The sequence below is a fragment of the Mustela erminea genome, chromosome 14, assembly GCF_009829155.1.
Source record: "Mustela erminea isolate mMusErm1 chromosome 14, mMusErm1.Pri, whole genome shotgun sequence".
In the NCBI taxonomy this organism is placed as follows: domain Eukaryota; kingdom Metazoa; phylum Chordata; class Mammalia; order Carnivora; family Mustelidae; genus Mustela; species Mustela erminea.
Window position 1 is genome coordinate 85190736 of NC_045627.1, and position 17977 is coordinate 85208712.

Genomic DNA, 17977 nt, shown 5'->3' on the forward strand with positions numbered 1-17977 from the left:
AGGGTCCTTATAAACAGGAGGGAGACAGGAGATCCTGTGTCACAGAAGGAGATATGACAGTGGAGCAGCAGAGGTCTTAGTGGGCCTTGAGCTGAGGAATGCTGGCAGCCTCTATAAGCTGGAAAAGGCAAGGCTACCCTAGACGATCCCCAAGGAGCACACCTTGGGCTTCAGCCACTGAGAGCTATGTGGAATGTTTGGTCTTGTCCAGATTTTAAGATAAAAGATTTGAAAAGTTTTTAAGCCACTAAATTTGTAGTAATTTGTTAGAGCAGCAATAGGAAATTAATACAACTTTTTTTTTTTTTTTTTTTTTTTTTTAACACAAATAGCAAGTTCGGGGTGTCACATATATATGCTTCTGATCTACTGGTTATAAATCACAGGTTTCCATAACCCTGGCTTGGGTTTAGTTAGTTTGGTAGAATTGTTCAGAGAACTCAGGAAAACCTTTTGCTTACTAGATGACTAGTTTGTTATAAAAGGCTAGAACTCAAGAACTAGATGGAAGACATGCAGAGGGCAAGGGAGGGGCCTTTCTATGTCCTGTTGGCTGCCACTCTCCTCTTACCTCTACATGTTCAGCAGCTTGGAAGTTCTCCAGCCCCCCCGTAGTTCAAGGATTTTTACCGAGGCGTAATTACACAGGTAAGATCAATCAGATCATTGGCCACAGGTGATTAATTCACCCTCCTGCTGCTCTTCTCTCCCTTGAGATAGGAGTGGAATGGGGCTGAACGCTCCAACCCTGCAATCCCAAGGTTGGTTCTCTTGGCAACCAGCCCCCATCCTTAGGGGTTTTCCAGAAGTCACCTCATTAACATAAGCTCAGAAGTAGAAAAAGGGGCTTGTTTTATGAATAACAAAAGACATTCGGTTTTCCCTTTATCTCTCTGGAACTATTTCAGGAACTGGGAACAAAACTAAACATTACTTCAAAAGATGCCCCTAGGGATCTTACTTCAGGAAATTGCAGGCGTTTTAGCAGCTATGTGCCAGGAACAGTAGATGAAGATCAAGTATATATTTCTTACTCACAGTGAGTTTTTCTTTTTTAGTTAGTTTTCTTTTTTTGTTTTTGCTCTGTGTTTGAAAGGAGTACTGTTACAGGAACTTTGGAATAATGTTTGATGCCTGTGAATACTGTTTTCAGTCTTGCCCTTTTTCCAAGTCACCTAACTGAATACACCTGAATGAAAGCTGATTGTTGAGTCCCAAGATAGTCTGTCACTTGCTAATAGTTCTGGGCATTCTGTGGTTAGGTCATGTTATTTGAACTTGGATGATTTTTAATAAAATACTTCTATAGTATTTACTTTGCTTTGCTTTGCTTAGCTTAGCCTGTGTTTGCCTGTTTTCAGTTTGGTGGACCGTAGGTGTTTGGACAGTCATTCTCCCAGTCTGTGGATCTCCTTCGCGTCCACCAGCACTTCCGAGTTGGTAGCCCAGTAGCAGATCTTTGTTCTAATGTGTAATTTTTAGAGATCATCTTCTGGGAGTTCAGAGAGGGAGCTAGTAAAAGAGTTCACTGTTCTGATAGATTTACGTTATGGTATTTTTAAAGTGCTGGATTTATACCAGGATGCTAATGAGCTGTTTTGAGTATGAACTTGATTTTGTATTGGTACCAGGCTGAGTGTTTTACTGAAAGATACTCTTTTGAGTTAGAGTTCTTTTCCCCTTAATACTTTGCTTTTTTTCCTTAATACCAGTAGAAACTGAAAAAAGGTCTTGGGTCTTAATAGTCTTTGACATTTCAAAGCATCACATTAAAAAAAAAAACCATTAAGAAATAAAAATGGTTTGTTAAAATATCCTATTGAAAGCTTTTAATAGAATCCAAAATACATGCAGACTCCTGCCGCTGGTCTTTGGCAGTGCATCCATAAAAGGAAAGTGCGCTGCCAGAGTGCGGGCAATGCCTTGTATGTCCTTGGTTAACTCTCGGTGGTACTCTTATGTGCACATATGTGTGTGTAGCTGTCAGAACCGAGGTGTCTTTTCACTCCATACACGTTCAGACTTGTGGATCTCCTTCCTCTCCAAGGTAGTTGATATTATAGGTAATAGAATTATTTTTAGCACTGTGAATGGAGTAGCTCTACAGACAGCTTTTGTCTTTTCTTCAAGTTTCTAAGGATTTTCTCTTGTGATTGGAACTCTGGATATAAAATAAAACTTTGTGTTAAATGATTTTTAAGAAAATCATGATAGTTCTCAACAATGTACTAAAGATTGTAATCAGTAAGGAACATTCACATACTTCCTCCTGGCCAGTTCATTCTGGCTTTTGAAGGTGCTTCCTGACAGCTGGGATGAGAAGGAAATTTCCAGGAATGAGTGTGTCTCTTAAGGCAAATGGATGGGAATGGCAGAAATAGAGCCTCTGTGGCCTACTTCTGGTTGCCTCTGGTCTGAGACGGAATTGCTGTCTTTTAGAAATGATTGATTATACTGGCCTGCCAACTAATAATGTGCCTCCTTATGCTGAAAAAGGGAGTCTGGCAGGTGATTCTTGATTCTGTGGTACTGATATTTAAATATGCATTGTTGATTTAGTAAAGGCTTTCATTTTTAAAAAACATTGTATTAAATGAACACATTGAGTTATAAAATCCAAGTGTATTGCTTAAATACTGAATAAAAAAAGATGTGTTTAGACTCCAGTGAACTTTACTGTTAAATCACTTTAATTTAAAACACTTATTAAAGGAAAGAAAAACCATTTTTCTTTTTTTCACTCCCAGTCCTGCTGTGCAGAGACAACTTTTCCCCCCATTAACCTTTTATTCTGAGAAATTTCGATCTTTTTTTTTTTTAAAGATGTATTTATTTATTTATTTGACAGAGACAGTGAGAGAAGGAACACAAGCCGGGGGAGTGGGAGAGGGAGAAGCAGGCTTCCCGCTGAGCAGGGAGCCCTATGTGGGGCTCTATCCCAGGACCCCAGGATCATGACCTGAGCCAAAGGCAGACACTTAACGACTGAGCCACCCAGGCGCCGCTATTCTGAGAAATCTCAAAACCTGCAGAAAAGTTACAAGTATTATCTATATTATATGCCTTTGACCTAGATTTTCCAGTTGTTGATACTTTGCCACATTGACTCTCTTTCTGTATTTCCTGAACAATTTGCGAGGTAATTGCAGATGTCTTGACATTTGCCCCTATATAGTTCAGCATGTATGTCCTTAAAACAAAGACATTTTCCCTGCAAACTATATAATATGATTATCAGAAAATTTAATATTGAGAGTCCATACTCAGTTTCACTAATAGATTTTGCTGCAACCCCAATCAAGGGCTGGACATCTTCTCTATTAGTGTTCTCTTATTAGGCCCCTCATTTCTAAACAGTGCCTCAGATGGTTTTTGGTTGTTTTTTTTATTTACTCTTTCATGAGATAAACATTTGCAAAGAGTCCAGGCAGTTTTTTCACAGAATGACACTCAATATGGAAATTATTAGATTAAATTATTAGATTAAAATGTTTTAGCTTTTTTTTGGGGGGGGGGAGGGAGAAATACTACAGAGGTGATACTGTTTAAAGCAGCACCTCTGATATGTCTGAATTATGTCTTCGTGTCATGTTTTTTTTTCTCTTTTTTAAAACTTTAAATGTGGGGGCACCTGGGTGGCTCAGTGGTTAAAGCCTCTGGCTTCGGCTCAGGTCATGATCTCAGGGTCCTGGGATCGAGCCCTGCATTGGGCTCCCTGCTTGGCAAGTATCCTGTTTCCCCGCCGCCTGTCTCTCTGCCTACTTGTGATCTTTTTCTGTCAAATAAATAAATAAACTTAAAAAAAAAAAAAAACTTTAAATGTGGTAAAATACATGTGACAAAATTTGCCATCCAAACTATTTAAGAAGATTTATTTATTTATTTTAGAGCACAGTGGAAGGGGCTGGGAGAGGGAGAGAGAATCTCAAGCCAACTCCCCCTAAGCATGGACCTGGACATGGGGCTCAGTTTCGGGACCCTGAAATCACCACCTGAGCCAAAACCAAGAGTCGACAAGTAACTGACTGCACCAAGCAGGTGCCCCACCATCTTAACCATTTTTAAATGTACAGTTCAGTGGCGTTAAGTACGTTCATATCCTGCAGCCATCACCGCCATCCATTTCTGGAACTTTTTTCATTTTGCAGAACTGAACTCTGTATCCGTGAACAAGAGATTGCCCTCTCCCTCTCCCTCCAGCCCCCAGCAGCCGTCACTCTAGTTTCTGCTTCTGTGCATTTGACTGTTCTCGGTACCTCGCATAAGTGGAATCACATGGTGTTCTTTTGTGACTCTCGTTTAATTTAGTGTAATGTTTCTAGACTTTATTCATGTCGCAGCACATGTGAGAACTTGCTTCCTTTTTAAGGCTGAATAATACTGTATGTACCTACCATATTTTGTTCATCTCTGGAAGGACACACCAGTCTTCTTGTTTCGTCAAGTTTAGACATTATGTACTGACTTCTTAAAACAGTATATGAGAGTTTGGTTCATTTTTAAATAATAAAAGCAGAGCATGCTCATTGTAGAATATTTCAGAGATAGGAAAAGCCGTGAAAAAACAATAGTGTAAAGCATCCGTGTTTAGAGGAAATCTGTCATGTTATTGTGTATTTTCAGTTTTTTTACATTTACTTATTTTTAGGTAATTGGAATTGTACTTCTTTTGTTGAACATTATATTCTGAAGTAATAAGAATGTTTTCATCTAAAAAAAAGTTTCATCTTTTAAAAAATGAGTGTGTAATAGGACATTTAAGTTGCTATACTTTAACTTGCCCCTTAGCCTTTGGGTTATTTTTTTTTTTTTTAAAGATTTTATTTATTTATTTGAGAGAGAGACAGTGAGAGAGAACATGAGAGGCGAGAAGGTCAGAGGGAGAAGCAGACTCCCCATGGAGCTGGGAGCCCGATGTGGGACTCGATCCCGGGACTCCAGGACCGTGACCTGAGCTGAAGACAGTTGCTCAACCAACTGAGCCACCCAGGCGCCCGCCTTTGGGTTATTTGAACATTTTTTATTCTGATTGTGTTTTGCTGAGCAAAATTGTCAGCATTCCGAACTATTTTCTTAGGTTCGACGAAATGGAATTACATGATCAGATGATACGAACATATGCATATTGGTGAATAGCTGCCTGGAAGAACTGCCCAGATTGTAACCCATCAGCAGGGTCAGAGTGACGTTGTGTCTGGGTCTTTGCTAGGATTAGTTAGTAAGGGAAGCATACTGTCTTGCCTAGTCATTTGTATTTTTCCCTGTGAATTGTTGATTTATGTCTTCTGCCCATTTTCCTTTTATTTTTATAGCAAGTTATATGAAGTCTAAATATAAACACTTAACACTAAAAACTTGCATCAGTCATATTTGCAACGGAATTTGCAAATTCCCCCCTCCCCGCTTTTTTTGTGGGGAGTGTGGGGAGAATTATGTTAATGATGCTTTATCCTTGTTTTACTCAGTCTTTCAGATTGAACTAAGAATTAAAATATTTTCCTAAATTCCATTAATATGATTTATTAGATAATTATTTCCCCATACCATTTGGGTGGTTCTGTTATACATAGGATGATTCTACATTTGTTTTGAGGCTATTTTGTTTATTTTTTACATCCGTATCATACTTTTGTTTAAGTAATTATGGCTTTATTATGTATTTAAAGATCTGATAAGGCAAATGTTTGTTCTGTTCCACCCTTCAGAATTGACTGACTTTTTACCTTTTCTTTGTTGGTCCATTTATTTTCACACTTAGATATTCCTGGAGTGTTTTCCCAAGCACTGTGAAAGAAGTCATGGCTTTCAGGGAGCTTGTGCTCTGATAGAGGAAGATAAAATTTAATAAGTCAGTAGAGCGTGATGAGCTTAGTAGAGGAAGGATAAGGTGCTAGAGGATCTGGAGAGGGGTTTCAGGAGGAAGTGACATCGAAGACAAAACCTTAAAGAGAATAGGGAAGAGTGTTTTGATCTGAGGGAATTGCATGTGTTAAGACCACTTAGAGTCAAGAGAACAACTGATGGAGTTAAGCAGGGTTGATGTGTAGTGTGGGAGCTCCGGAGTAGTGCCACGGGGTGATGCCGCGGGGTGATGCAGCGGGGTGATGCTGGACCTTTCAAGGTCTGTGGACCTGGTTGAGGGGTTTAGCTCTTAACATAAGGACAGTGGTAAACGTTTAGAAGGAGACCACCTTAATCAGATTTGTGGTTTAGAAAGATCACTGTGGTCAGTTTGGAGACTAGATTGGAATGGAGCAGCACTTGAGGCAAGCTGCCCACTGGAAAGAGAACATTAGAGTAATCTTAGTGAGGGAGAGTGCAGCCTTGACCTGGTAGAATAGAGGCAGTGGAGATGGGATGGGGGATGTATTTGAGAGAGACTTAAAAGGCAGGATTGACAAAACTTGGCAAAGTTGATATGGAGACTAAGGGAAGAGGAGTTAAGAAAGATGTCCAGGGTTTTGGTTTGGACACTTGGGTTGGATCATTTCTCCTAAACACAGGAGACGTGAAAGTTCAATTTTAGACAGGATGTAGTGGGACTGTCTAATGGGTTGTTGGATATGTGGGCCTGAAACTTTTGAGGAAAATCTACCACTCCACTTAACATGGATACTCATGTGGCCATGGGTATTCACTGAAACTGGAACTTACTCTTGCGGTGGCAAATCATAGGAACTTTGTAGTTTTGTGCTTCTACCCGGGAGCCTTATTAAGACGGACTAAGGAACTTTTTTTTTTTTTTTTTTTTTTGGACTAAGTAACTTTTTAACATCTCTTCCATTGTGATGATTCTGTCTTGATTCTATCAGTATCTCTGGCTAGAAGAAGAGTTACATGGACATAACTATGAACAGTATAATATTATATGTCCATAAGAGTCTTTCCTTTTATAAACTCTTTCTTGACGTGTGGAAGAGAGTGGGCTAGACTATTCAGTAGTTCCTTCGGGCCTATCTAAAATAGTGGAATTCTAAAAATCTAAAATTTGGTTTCAGATGCAGCCAGGATAACATGGCCCGGTTGTATGCAAAATTTTTACTTGTAGTCGGAAAACTTTTGGGACTTGATTTTTCAGTGGTGAATGTGGTTTTGACAAATAGTGTTTTATATAACTGGAAGCCTAGGTTTTTAAGAACCCTAATTATCTTTTCAGTTGACTCTTTGGCCAGTATTTTCAGCGACTTTTGTAATTCGAACTCACGTTCCTTTAACTGTTAACGCTGGCCCTCATCTCTCATCCCCTGCCCAAAGATAACTTTGTGACCTGTTCTTTAAGTCCTTCCATGGTGCTCTCAGCAGTAATTCTTCCTACATGGCGAGATCTTCTTTCTCTTGAAGGTATCTGTCGGGTCAGGTATTTTTTCATGACTTTGGGGATTTATACTTCTGCAGCAGTTGGGTTGTTAAGAGTCTAATCAGAGCTGTAAAGACGTAAGAGCGCCAGAGTATGAATTAAATTTGGCATAGTTTGTCATGATAAATAATAGAGTCGTTGAAGGCCTTAGTTAGAGATTATTTTGATTTCTCAGTCATTGAATCTTTTATTCTGTAGAGAATGTTTTTATAACGGAGTGAGTTTATTGGCCGAATTGAATAGGAGCTCATCTGGATATAGTGTATATTAAAGAATTTATTTCCAATTTGTGATTTTCATCTCAGTTTTTGAAAAGGTTATAGTTCTATAGCACTATTCTAGAACTAGAAGTGGTTCATTTTCACTTGCTGCGATTGGTTATTATGTGAATAATGCTTCTCAGAGGTGGTCTGGGCTGCTCACTATTCCTGGGATTGCTCCTGAGCTTGTGCTGACTTGAAGATACACTTAAAAAATATTGAGGGCATTTTACTAAAAGCAGCTCATGTTTGACTATTAAAGGAATTAGTTGTGAATATGAATATCTAAGCCAATTCATGATCGACTATATCCAAATGGTTAGGGGTGGAAAGAAAAAGTATTACTGGGTGGTACAGGGTTTTTTTTTTTCCTTTTTTTTTTTTTTCCTTCTTTAAATATGTGAAACCACCTAAGTGACTTAAACTCTGGGTGGAAGACAGCATTCCAGACATTGTAGCCACCGCATCTGCATCTTTCTACTGACCATGGTAAAGCACATTGTGAACATTACCACTTAAAACTAACTTTTCTTTTTAAGGGCTCCTGCAGTTGTGCCAGCTGACTCCAAGTCCACCCTGACCCCACAGCATAAAGCATGCTGTGATGTCACAGCTACCATAGAACTCCAGGGTAGTGTTGAGCTGGCCCATGGGGGCTCAGGTAAGTCCTGGCTTTTTTTTTACCATTTGGCATTCTTTTCAAAGTTAGTTACCATTATGATCTTATGTCATAAAAGAAAATAAGGCGAAACTTTGAAAACTGTGCCATATATGGGGGAAAAAAATAAGTCTATTTTCTAAACATCTATGAGCCAGCTCCATATTCTAACCAACGGAGTTCCATAGTAGCTGTGAAGTCCCCAGTGAGTTGTGACCTGTGGCTTCAAAATATGTTAAATTGTATTCCTGGCCCAGCTTCTAGAACAATATGAGTTGTTTTTTTTAAACTTTATATTTTGCAAGATGTAGTAACTTTCATTTACCCTTAGGTATTAATGGGTTTAGAAGTGTGTTAACACTGCATTATCTGTAGTTATGCACTGCTGCCTACTTGGTTGTGTGTTTGTTTCATTCGGTCAGTTTCGAATGTATGATGAGACTGTAGGTTAGTTTTATAAAATCAGTCTTCTCAGAGTGCCTTCAGCTGTCCTTTTAATTTGCCTTCATAGCACGGAAGAAGAAGGGACAGAACGTGTAATAGACATTTGTTAAATTTTCAGAAAACATATTAAGAGAAAGATCCTTCAGTTACTCTCTTGGAGGGAGTGCAAGAGGTCAGTAACTAGGAGGCATGTATACAGCACCTCTTCCCTTGGAACGGTTCTGCTTTTTCTTGGTCATTATTACAGAAAGTGAGATTTTAGCCCTGCGTTTATTTTGCTGTCTTTTCCTCCCTACCAGCTCTTCTCCCCTCTTCCTTCTTTCCTTTAGCCCCTGATATAAGAGGTAAAAATATTATGTGAATATCTCCAAAAAGACATTTTTGTAAGTTGCTTTGCGTATAATCTTAACTTTGTCCCCTCAGTAGAAAACGTTTAGTAGCTAAAACTTTATCTTACCTGAGTATGGGCCAGATCCTTTTAAATATGCCGTTTACAGTGAAGGCCCATCTGTTAAGAAACTGTGGAAACTTTAATCAATAGCTGTCTTTGAACAAGGTGTCATAAAGACAGACTAAAGGTTTGGACCATTCAGTGACAGTCTCATGAAACTTGTAATAATGTACTTTGTAGCTGAAAACTCACTGGTAACTAAAACTAAGTTCTTAATTATAGTTAATGAAAAGAATGGAATCCTATATTCCCAAAACGTTAGATGATGAAATCTTTTTCTCTAAAATACTACTTTGTGCCTATATTTATGTTTGTGTTTTTCATGTTCTAGAAGATTTGGAGGATTTTATGCTATAAATAATAGAGCACAGACTCTCTGTTCCGTTCATCCTCATTTTCTGCCTTCCTGGTTTTGCTCCATGCTGGAGAGCCGCAGCACACCCTCTGTGTAGTTCAGTGCGGAGTTTGGGGTTGGAGGAAGTAATTGTTTTGTGGTGGTGGTGTTTTTTTTTTTCTTTTTTTTTTGATTTGGATGAATAGAAATCCTGTTTTTGTGTATATGTATCCTCTTTATTGAGGTAGAATTCATATACTGTGCTGGTTACCATTTGAAGTTCTATTTATATATATTTTTTAAATGCTCAATTTGAAGGCAGCTGGGTGACATTGTAAATCATAATTCCAAAGCACAGTTTGTCAACTTCCCTGTGCTGTTTGGTCTGTACCCGCCCCCCCATTACGTTAGTTAGTTTCTAATGACAGAAATCCCTCACAAACATGACAGAGGAAATGAATTCCTAAGCAATAATTTCTAAGATGAGATTCTTCCCAACATCAGCTGTATGGTGAGTTAGCTAAAAATAGTGAAGACTGATTTTAGAAGTTGGTTGGCAGTCATCTTTGTCTTTGGGAAACAAAAGAAGGTGTGTGCATGCACGTGGGTGCTCGTGCCCATATAGGTACACAGATGTATCCATGTTCTGTGCAGTGGTTCTTGTGTGTGTTCTCAGGTAAATTGATTAGTCACTTTGGCCCTTAGGTGGCTTTTCTTATTTCATAAAGAAATTTTATAAATATGTTTTATAAATAATAAACTGTAAAAGGTGCAGTGATACTGAAGGCACCCAGAAATAGTGACAGCTTTGATAAGACTGATATGAAAAGTAGTTGCTTCTGTATGGAAATACATACACATGGAAGGAAACAGTGGGGCATATTTGGTTCTAAAGAGAAGAACTGCATTAGATTATTCATAAAATTATGAGCTCTCTTTGGTTATTCTCATCTGTTCATTAAAACAAGCAGAAATTTTAGAGTTCTTTGTGTACTTGACTCTAACCATAGATTGTTTTTATTTCAAGTAGGACTTTCTGTGTCTATTCCTGTGTGTGCGTGTGTGTTTTATTATTTTTATTAACATATATTGTATTATTTGCCCCAGGGGTACAGGTCTGTGAATCATCAGGCTTACACATCTCGGAGCACTCACCATAGCACATACCCTCCCCAATGTCCATAACCCAACCCTACCCGCCTACCCGCCTCCTCCCAGCAACTCTCAGTTTGTTTCGAGAAATTAAGAGTCTCTTATGGTTTATCTCCCTCCCGATCCCATCTTGTTTAATTTTTTCCTTCCCTACTCCACAAGCCTCCCACTCTGCCTCTGAAATTCCTTATATCAGGGAGATCATATGAGAATTGTCTTTCTCTGATTGACTGACTTCGCTCAGCACAGCATGGAGGTTCCTCTGTTTTCTATTCTTAAGGCTTGCCCTTTGGAGAAGATTCCTGCCAGTCGTATCACATTTTAGCCATGATGACTTATTCAGGGCACTGGGCCTCCTAAGATTGTTTTAAAGCCGTTTTGTATATTGGGAATGGGAGTGACAGCTGTACTTAGGCATTTATATTGAAGAAGTATTAACCTATGTGGCCATGAAAAGAAAAGTTCCTGTAAGAAGTTGTTCTCATTTGATATCATGGATTTCTTCACCTGAAAAATGTCTGTGTTGGCGGCAGGGTATCCTTTTTTGGGGAGTGGGTCTAGATTTGCAGAAAGCATCTTCGACTACAGAGTCTGAAAACTTTGAAGCTGGCCTTTTATAGCCCGTAAATGTGATGAGAAAGGACTGTTTGGAGTATAGGAATCCTGTTGTTACTATTTGTGTTTCTCACATTGCCTAGCATAGACAGTGCTTTGCATGTCATGGGCATTTAGGAATATGGGAATTATTTTAAAGTTTTGTTATTTTTAATAACTGGGAGGAATTGTTGCATTGTACAATCTGTTAGACTCCAAGGAATAGCTCTTATTTCTTTGATTTCTAATTTAAGATGGCATTAAGAAATGAATTTTTAAAAAATACAGTAAGAATATTTTTAGCTGGTATCAGCATTTTACCCAACAAATTTTTCTTGATATAAGTTAGGACACTTAAAATTAAAATTATATGGTCCTGGGGCACCTGGGTGGCTCAGTGAGTTAAGCCTCTGCCTTCCACTCAGGTAGGTCATGATCTCAGGGTCCTGGGATGGAGCCTCCAATCAGGCTCTCTGCTCAGCAGGAAGCCTGCTCCCCCCCCCCCCCCCCCCCCCCCCCCCCGCCTGCCTCTCTGCCTCTTGTGATCTCTCTCTCTCTCTGTCAATAAATAGACAAAATCTTTAAAAAAAAATATATGGTCCTTCAGTCTTGGGGAGTGTGTGTGTGTGTTTGTGTAAAACACTATTTGTGGTTAAATTTGAAGCTTACCTATACAGTTGTACTTTGCCAAGGGTATTTATTCATAGGTGTGTACTGTACTGCTCAGTAAATAGGAGTACTGTCTTCACCTAATACTAATTTGTGTTAAGTTTAGTAACATGGTTTAGTGGGAACAAAAAGTTCTTTATGGATTTGGAAAAAGTGATACTTGTTTTGTCTCTCTACCCCCAACTAGTTTGTAATGTTTTATTTTAGCATATTTTTTCTTCTAACTCACCTGGTTCAAGTTTTACTATAGTAATACTTAATGAGTATAAGGAAGATTCAGCTTTGAGAGGTTCTGAAATCAAAATCTTACTAACTTTAACTTATATTGAAAAAAAATTTTTTTTTAAAAGATTTTATTTATTTATTTGACAGGCAGAGATCACAAGTAGGCAGAGAGGCAGGTGGAGAGAGAGGAGGAAGCAGGCCTCCCGCCGAGCAGAGCCGATGCGGGGCTCGATCCCAGGACCCTGGGATTGTGACCTGAGCCGAAGGCAGAGGCTTTAACCCAATGAGCCACCCAGGCGCCCCTGAAAATGGTTTTAATTGCTCTGAATTATTTCATAGCTAAACAGTAGTATGGAAGGCTCAGCATTTGTTTTGATTCAGCTTAAAAAATGCAGGTTTAAAAGGCAAGAGAGCCCAAAGCTGACAGGAAGCACATCCCTGTCTCCTTGGTTTCTGTAGTCAGGACCAGAGTAGAAGTTTAGTGTCTTCTATAAAGTTTTTTTTTTTTTTTTAAAGATTTTATTTATTTATTTGACAGAGAAGTCACAAGTAGGCAGAGAAGCAGACAGATGGGGTGGGGGAAGCAGGCTCCCTGCTGAGCGGAGAGCCCAATGTGGGGCTTAATCCCAGGACCCTGAGATCATGACCTGAGTGGAATGCAGAGGCTTAACTCACTGAGCCACCCAGGTGCCCCTAAAATTTGGTTTCTCATATCAGGATTGCTGATCTTTGGTCCAGTTGATAAAATCTAACGATTCCTCTCAGCCTCGAGCGTGGAGCCAGTGCTGATGTGAAGGTAAGTACCTAAATAGGTAGTTCTAGTTCTAGAAAGAAATTAAAGGGAGAGGAATACACTAGTTTTCCTTAATATTCTTTAGGACACTTAAATGTTGTCCTGGGATCCAGAAATCCTGGAGAAACACTTAAAAGGGTTTAGAGTGAATGTAACAGATTTATGCTTTTTGAAGAAAAATAGAAATAAACTTTTTTCTATCTTGCTCCTTGTTCTAGGGGTTGTAGAAGGTGATTTAGCTGCTATAGAAGCATACAAGTCATCAGGAGGAGACATTGCCCGTCAGCTCACTGCAGACGAAGTGCGTTTGCTAAACCGTCCTTCTGCTTTTGATGTTGGCTATACTCTTGTACATCTGGCTATACGTTTTCAGAGGCAGGATATGCTAGCAATACTGCTAACAGAGGTCAGTATGACATTTTGGTTAAACATTTTATATGAAGGAAATGTGTTCATTAATTTTCGTTTTTGATGTAATGTTTTCCTAAACTGTTCTTAAATGTTTCAGATTTCTTTTACTCCCTTTATAAACTCATGCTAAACTTGTCAGATCAGTTGTGGATTCAGATTTTCTCAGTAAATTGCTTCTGTGGTACGCATACGCATATTTCATATTCAAATTTGCCAATATTGGGAGCCATTATATAGAAAGCACTGGGAGGGATTAAGGAATATGAAGGTTACCTGAAAACATGATTGAAATGGCTAGCCGTAGTTCAGTTTGATAAGAATCCAGTGACCCCAGAGGCACCAAAAAGGGAAAGGGAAGGGCTTAGGGGATAGTACTGGTGAAAACAAGGGGCAGGTTTACTGTAATAGAAAAAGGGACTGTTTGAAAAGCAGCAATGTGATTAAAAAAGGACCAGAGTTCTGGAGCCAGGGGATGGAACAATTAGAGGTAGTTTCTGTAGGACTTGAGGTCTGGCTCTATTTGCGTTGTTGTATTGGCAGAGCAAGTGTGTAGAGCTGTAGTTGATGGTGGTGGCAGGAGACAGGATAGAGAGGGCAGCTGTGAATCAAGGCTCAAGTCCTTTGGGGGATTCCTGGACTCCTCTCAGCCTGGTGGAGGGCTGTGAGAAAGTTCGGGACTGTTACAAGTCACTGACCTCCTAAGAGCATCTGGGGACTAACAGTGAGAGGGCAATAGAACCCCATGGTACTTAATATTTACTGCCTAAACAGGTCACCTTCATTTAGCATGTCCATTTAGACAACGAACAGTTAATACCTTCAGGCAGTTTCTGAGTGTAGGGAATTGAGGAGCTCCTCTGCTGAGCAGTTTTGGCACAAGGTCTCATGAGCTTACAGCCACATTGTCTGAGCTGCAGGTGTCAGAAGGCTTGACAGGTGGGAGGATCTGGATCCAGGGATACTTGCATGACTGGTGGTGGGAAGCTTCAAATCCTGGTCACATGGGCCCCTCCAGAGGGCAGGTTTCACCAGGACTAAGTGATCTGACGGATAGAAGGCATAGGAAAGTCATCCAGATGGAAGCTTCAGGGTCTTCTAGACGGAACCAAACTTAGGAAGTAACATCCCACCATTTTCCCCATATTCTCTGGAACACCTAGACCAACTGTGGGAGAGGTGGGAGTGGGGTAGATTTCCAGGGTAAGAACAAAATTGATTGTGGAATGTTATCTCAGTGGAGTTGGGTGCTCCAGAGGACAGAACTGAAGGGGCCAGTAGGGAGATTGGACTAAGGGATGTGCTTGCAGAGGGAGCCCAGGTACTTTTGGGATGAGACCAGAAGAACATTTATATTGTGGGATATGTGTCTGGGGCTGCGGTTTTAATTGGATTTTATTATTATTATTATTATTATTTTAAAGGTTTTAGTCATTTATTTGACAGACAGAGATCACAAGTAGGCAGAGGGGCAGGCAGAGAGAGGTGGGGGGGTGGGGAAGCAGGCTCCCTGCTGAGCAGAGATTCCGATGCAGGGGCTCTATCCCAGGACCCCGGGATCATGACCCAAGCCAGAGACAGAAGCTTAACCCACTGAGCCACCCAGGTGCCCCTTAATTGGATTTTAGATTGTGGACTCTGTTGGTAATGTGGTGGAACCTATGGACTCCTTTTCATAATACTGTTTTTTAAATGCCTAAGATAAAAGTAAGATTGCAGAAATCAGTTATATTGAAATGATAGTTTTTAGAATATTAGATTTGTGATATATAAGAGAATGCATTTTAAATATAGACAGGAGGCTAGTGAAAATGAAGTATTTAAATTAAAAAAGATTTTATTTATTCGTTTGAGACAGATACTGAGAGAGAGAGAGACTGAGAGAGAATGAACTTGGGCGCAGGGGGAGAGGGAGAGGGAGAAACGGACTCGCTTCTGAGCCAGGAGCCCCACCCCACCCCATCCCAAGGACCCAGAGATCACGACCTGAGCTGAAGGCAGATGCTTAACCATCTGAGCCACCCAGGCGCCCCCGAAGGATTTAAATCTAATGAAAATTCCCATTCAGATTCACAGGTCCTTCCCAAATTCATGTGCCCTACGGTAAGAATTACTAACCTAAGGAGATGGTTGAGAGTCATAAGGATGAAGAGGCTAGATATGAAGGATAGGGAACGGTGTCCAGGTTTGGTGGCTGCAGTCTCTAGTGACAGCAGAAAGCAGAGCTGACTCACCCGGGGTTCACACCAGACTCATTTCTTCTCCAGCAGATGCTCACCTTTGATTTCAAAATTCTTCATATGCAGATATCTTAAACTCCACGAAAGGAATACAGCTTAAATGTAAAATATCTTTGCGTCATTTGTTGCTGTCCATCATTAAAGAGAAAAGGAAAGTTCTAGCCATGCTTTTACTTAGAAGTTCTCTGTCTTAGTGCTCACTAGCACGGCACTGCTCCCATTTCATTCCTGTCCGGCCAGCTGTACTTCGAAGGTTTGTTGTCTGTTCTACACTTGGAGAGAAGCCGATTGCTTCTTTAAATATTCAGAGTTATAACCAATGGGGAGGGATTTGAGGTCAGTGGAAAACTAACCCTTTAAAAATATCATGCTTTCTTTATTCTACGTCAGGGTACTTGAGGTATTCTTAACCCAGCAGAAGAGTGTTTGTACTTTTCATCTTTCTCCATGAGCTGAAATTTCCTGTGTGTAGTTTTTTTGGTTTGTTTTTTAAAGAATGCTTTTATTGTGGGCATGCTGCTTAGTCTCAGGTGGTTTTCTGTCCTCCCTCCCTGTCCTAGGATGAACCTTTGCGAACACTACCATTTTACATCATGTTTTAATCTAATTCTTTATATATTTCCTTGGGATAAATTCCTAAGAAGTGAATTTCCTGAGTCAGAAGGTAAAGCATTTTTTGGCTATTTTCCTGCAAAGTTGTACCGAAACATATTTCCACTGGTGAGGAGTTAATCCCTTATCTGTTTTAAAATTAAACACCACCCTGAGTTACTGGGAAGGTTTGGTAATTTCTCTTAAATACTGTTGTTTTCTGCTTTTGTTAATGATAAATGAGATGCAGAGAAAAGTTTCTTTTGTATTTAAGGTGTCTCAACAAGCAGCAAAGTGTATTCCAGCAATGGTGTGTCCTGAACTGACAGAGCAGATCCGGCGAGAGATAGCTGCCTCTCTTCATCAGAGAAAGGGGGATTTTGCTTGCTATTTTCTAACTGACCTTGTAACATTTACGTTGCCAGCAGGTAACTCCAAATTTCAATGTGAAAAGAAATTTTCACTCTATTATGATTCCTTTTTTTTTTTTTAAATGTGTGAGTGAAATTGTTTCTGTTAGAAAGCAGGTAACTTAAGCTACTATATGTGCATTTTAAATTATTTGACTACCCAGAAGTGACCAGTACAAGGGCTTCTTGTAAATTTATGCTTTGGATGTGGTAGGAAGATAGCTGATATAACTGATTTCTGTGTGGGCCTTAGATATTTTAAAAAATCTGTTTTACGCGTTTATTTTTCCCTTCAGGTTTAGTTTATGATATCAGTGTACTCTTTTTTCCTTTTTCATACCTATTTTAAAATTATGTGGGTATTGGTTATTGATATTAACAGATAGGATTAGAACTCTGGCTTTTGATGGGTGGAGTCATTATTTGAATCAAAGATACTGGCATTCTTTTGCAGTGTCAGTATGTTCTTCACTCATTATATATACCAGAAGTTTCTAAAATAAAGCTTCCAACTTGGTTTTGAGTGTCTTGAGCTTTTATATTGACATGAACAAGGACGTTTACAAATGGTAGGGAGATAATAACTAAGCTTTTTTCTTTCTTTCAAAGATTTTATTTATTTCTTTGACAGAGAGAAATCACAAGTAGGCAGAGAGAGAGAGGAGGAAGCAGGCTCCCTGTGGAGCAGAGAGCTGGATGCGGGGCTCGATCCCAGGACCCTGGGATCATGACCTGAGCCGAAGGCAGAGGCTTTTAACCCACTCAGCCACCCAGGCACCCCAATTTTTTTCCTTTTTTTTAAAGATCTAATTTATTTTAGAGAGCGAATGAGTGAGCTCGAGCAGGGTGGTGGGGGGAGAAGAGGGAGCGGACGGAGCAGACTCCACACTGAGCACCGAGCCCAGTGTGGGGCTTGACTTCACAACCCTAAGATCATGACCTGAGCCAAAATCAAGAGTCAGATGCTTAACGGAGCCACACAGGTGCTCTAGTATTTTAAAATCAGACAAAGTTCACTTGAAGTGCATTCTCTGTACACTTAAGCTTACTTTGGTAATGTTTAGATTTTTATTTTGTCTTGAAAATAGCTTTTTTTTTTGAGGGTAATGCTTTAAGAGTAGACTGCTGCATTAGTAAACTGAACAAAGCATGGGGAATTTGAGGAAGATGACAGAAACAGGGATCTGTGTGCCAGTAATTAATGGTTCATTAACTTGTATAAGAAGATTCTAAAGTCTGAAAACAGTAGGCCTGAGCAGAGGTTGAGAGTGTGGGGCAGATAAATATTTGTATGTTGTTTCTGTTTCATAATCTTGAATATCAGAAAGCCTTTTTTTCTGTTTTACTGAGGGATAATTGTCCTGTAAAATTGCCAGATATTTCAAGTATCT

General features: G+C 39.7%; 1 protein-coding gene across 5 annotated transcripts in view; it reads left to right on the plus strand.

Moving 5' to 3' along the window:
• The window catches only part of ZRANB1 (zinc finger RANBP2-type containing 1), a 56167-nt gene that overhangs the window by 27969 nt on the left and 10221 nt on the right, over positions 1–17977 (plus strand). For 4 of the 5 annotated variants that reach the window (XM_032312445.1, XM_032312446.1, XM_032312444.1 and 1 more), the window contains exons 3-4: positions 13156–13343; positions 16451–16604. In XM_032312445.1, coding sequence (XP_032168336.1) covers positions 13156–13343; positions 16451–16604 — 342 coding nt within the window. Of the gene's footprint in view, positions 1–8156; positions 8279–13155; positions 13344–16450; positions 16605–17977 lie in introns of all 5 variants that reach the window. The other variant, XM_032312448.1, reaches the window with a different exon arrangement.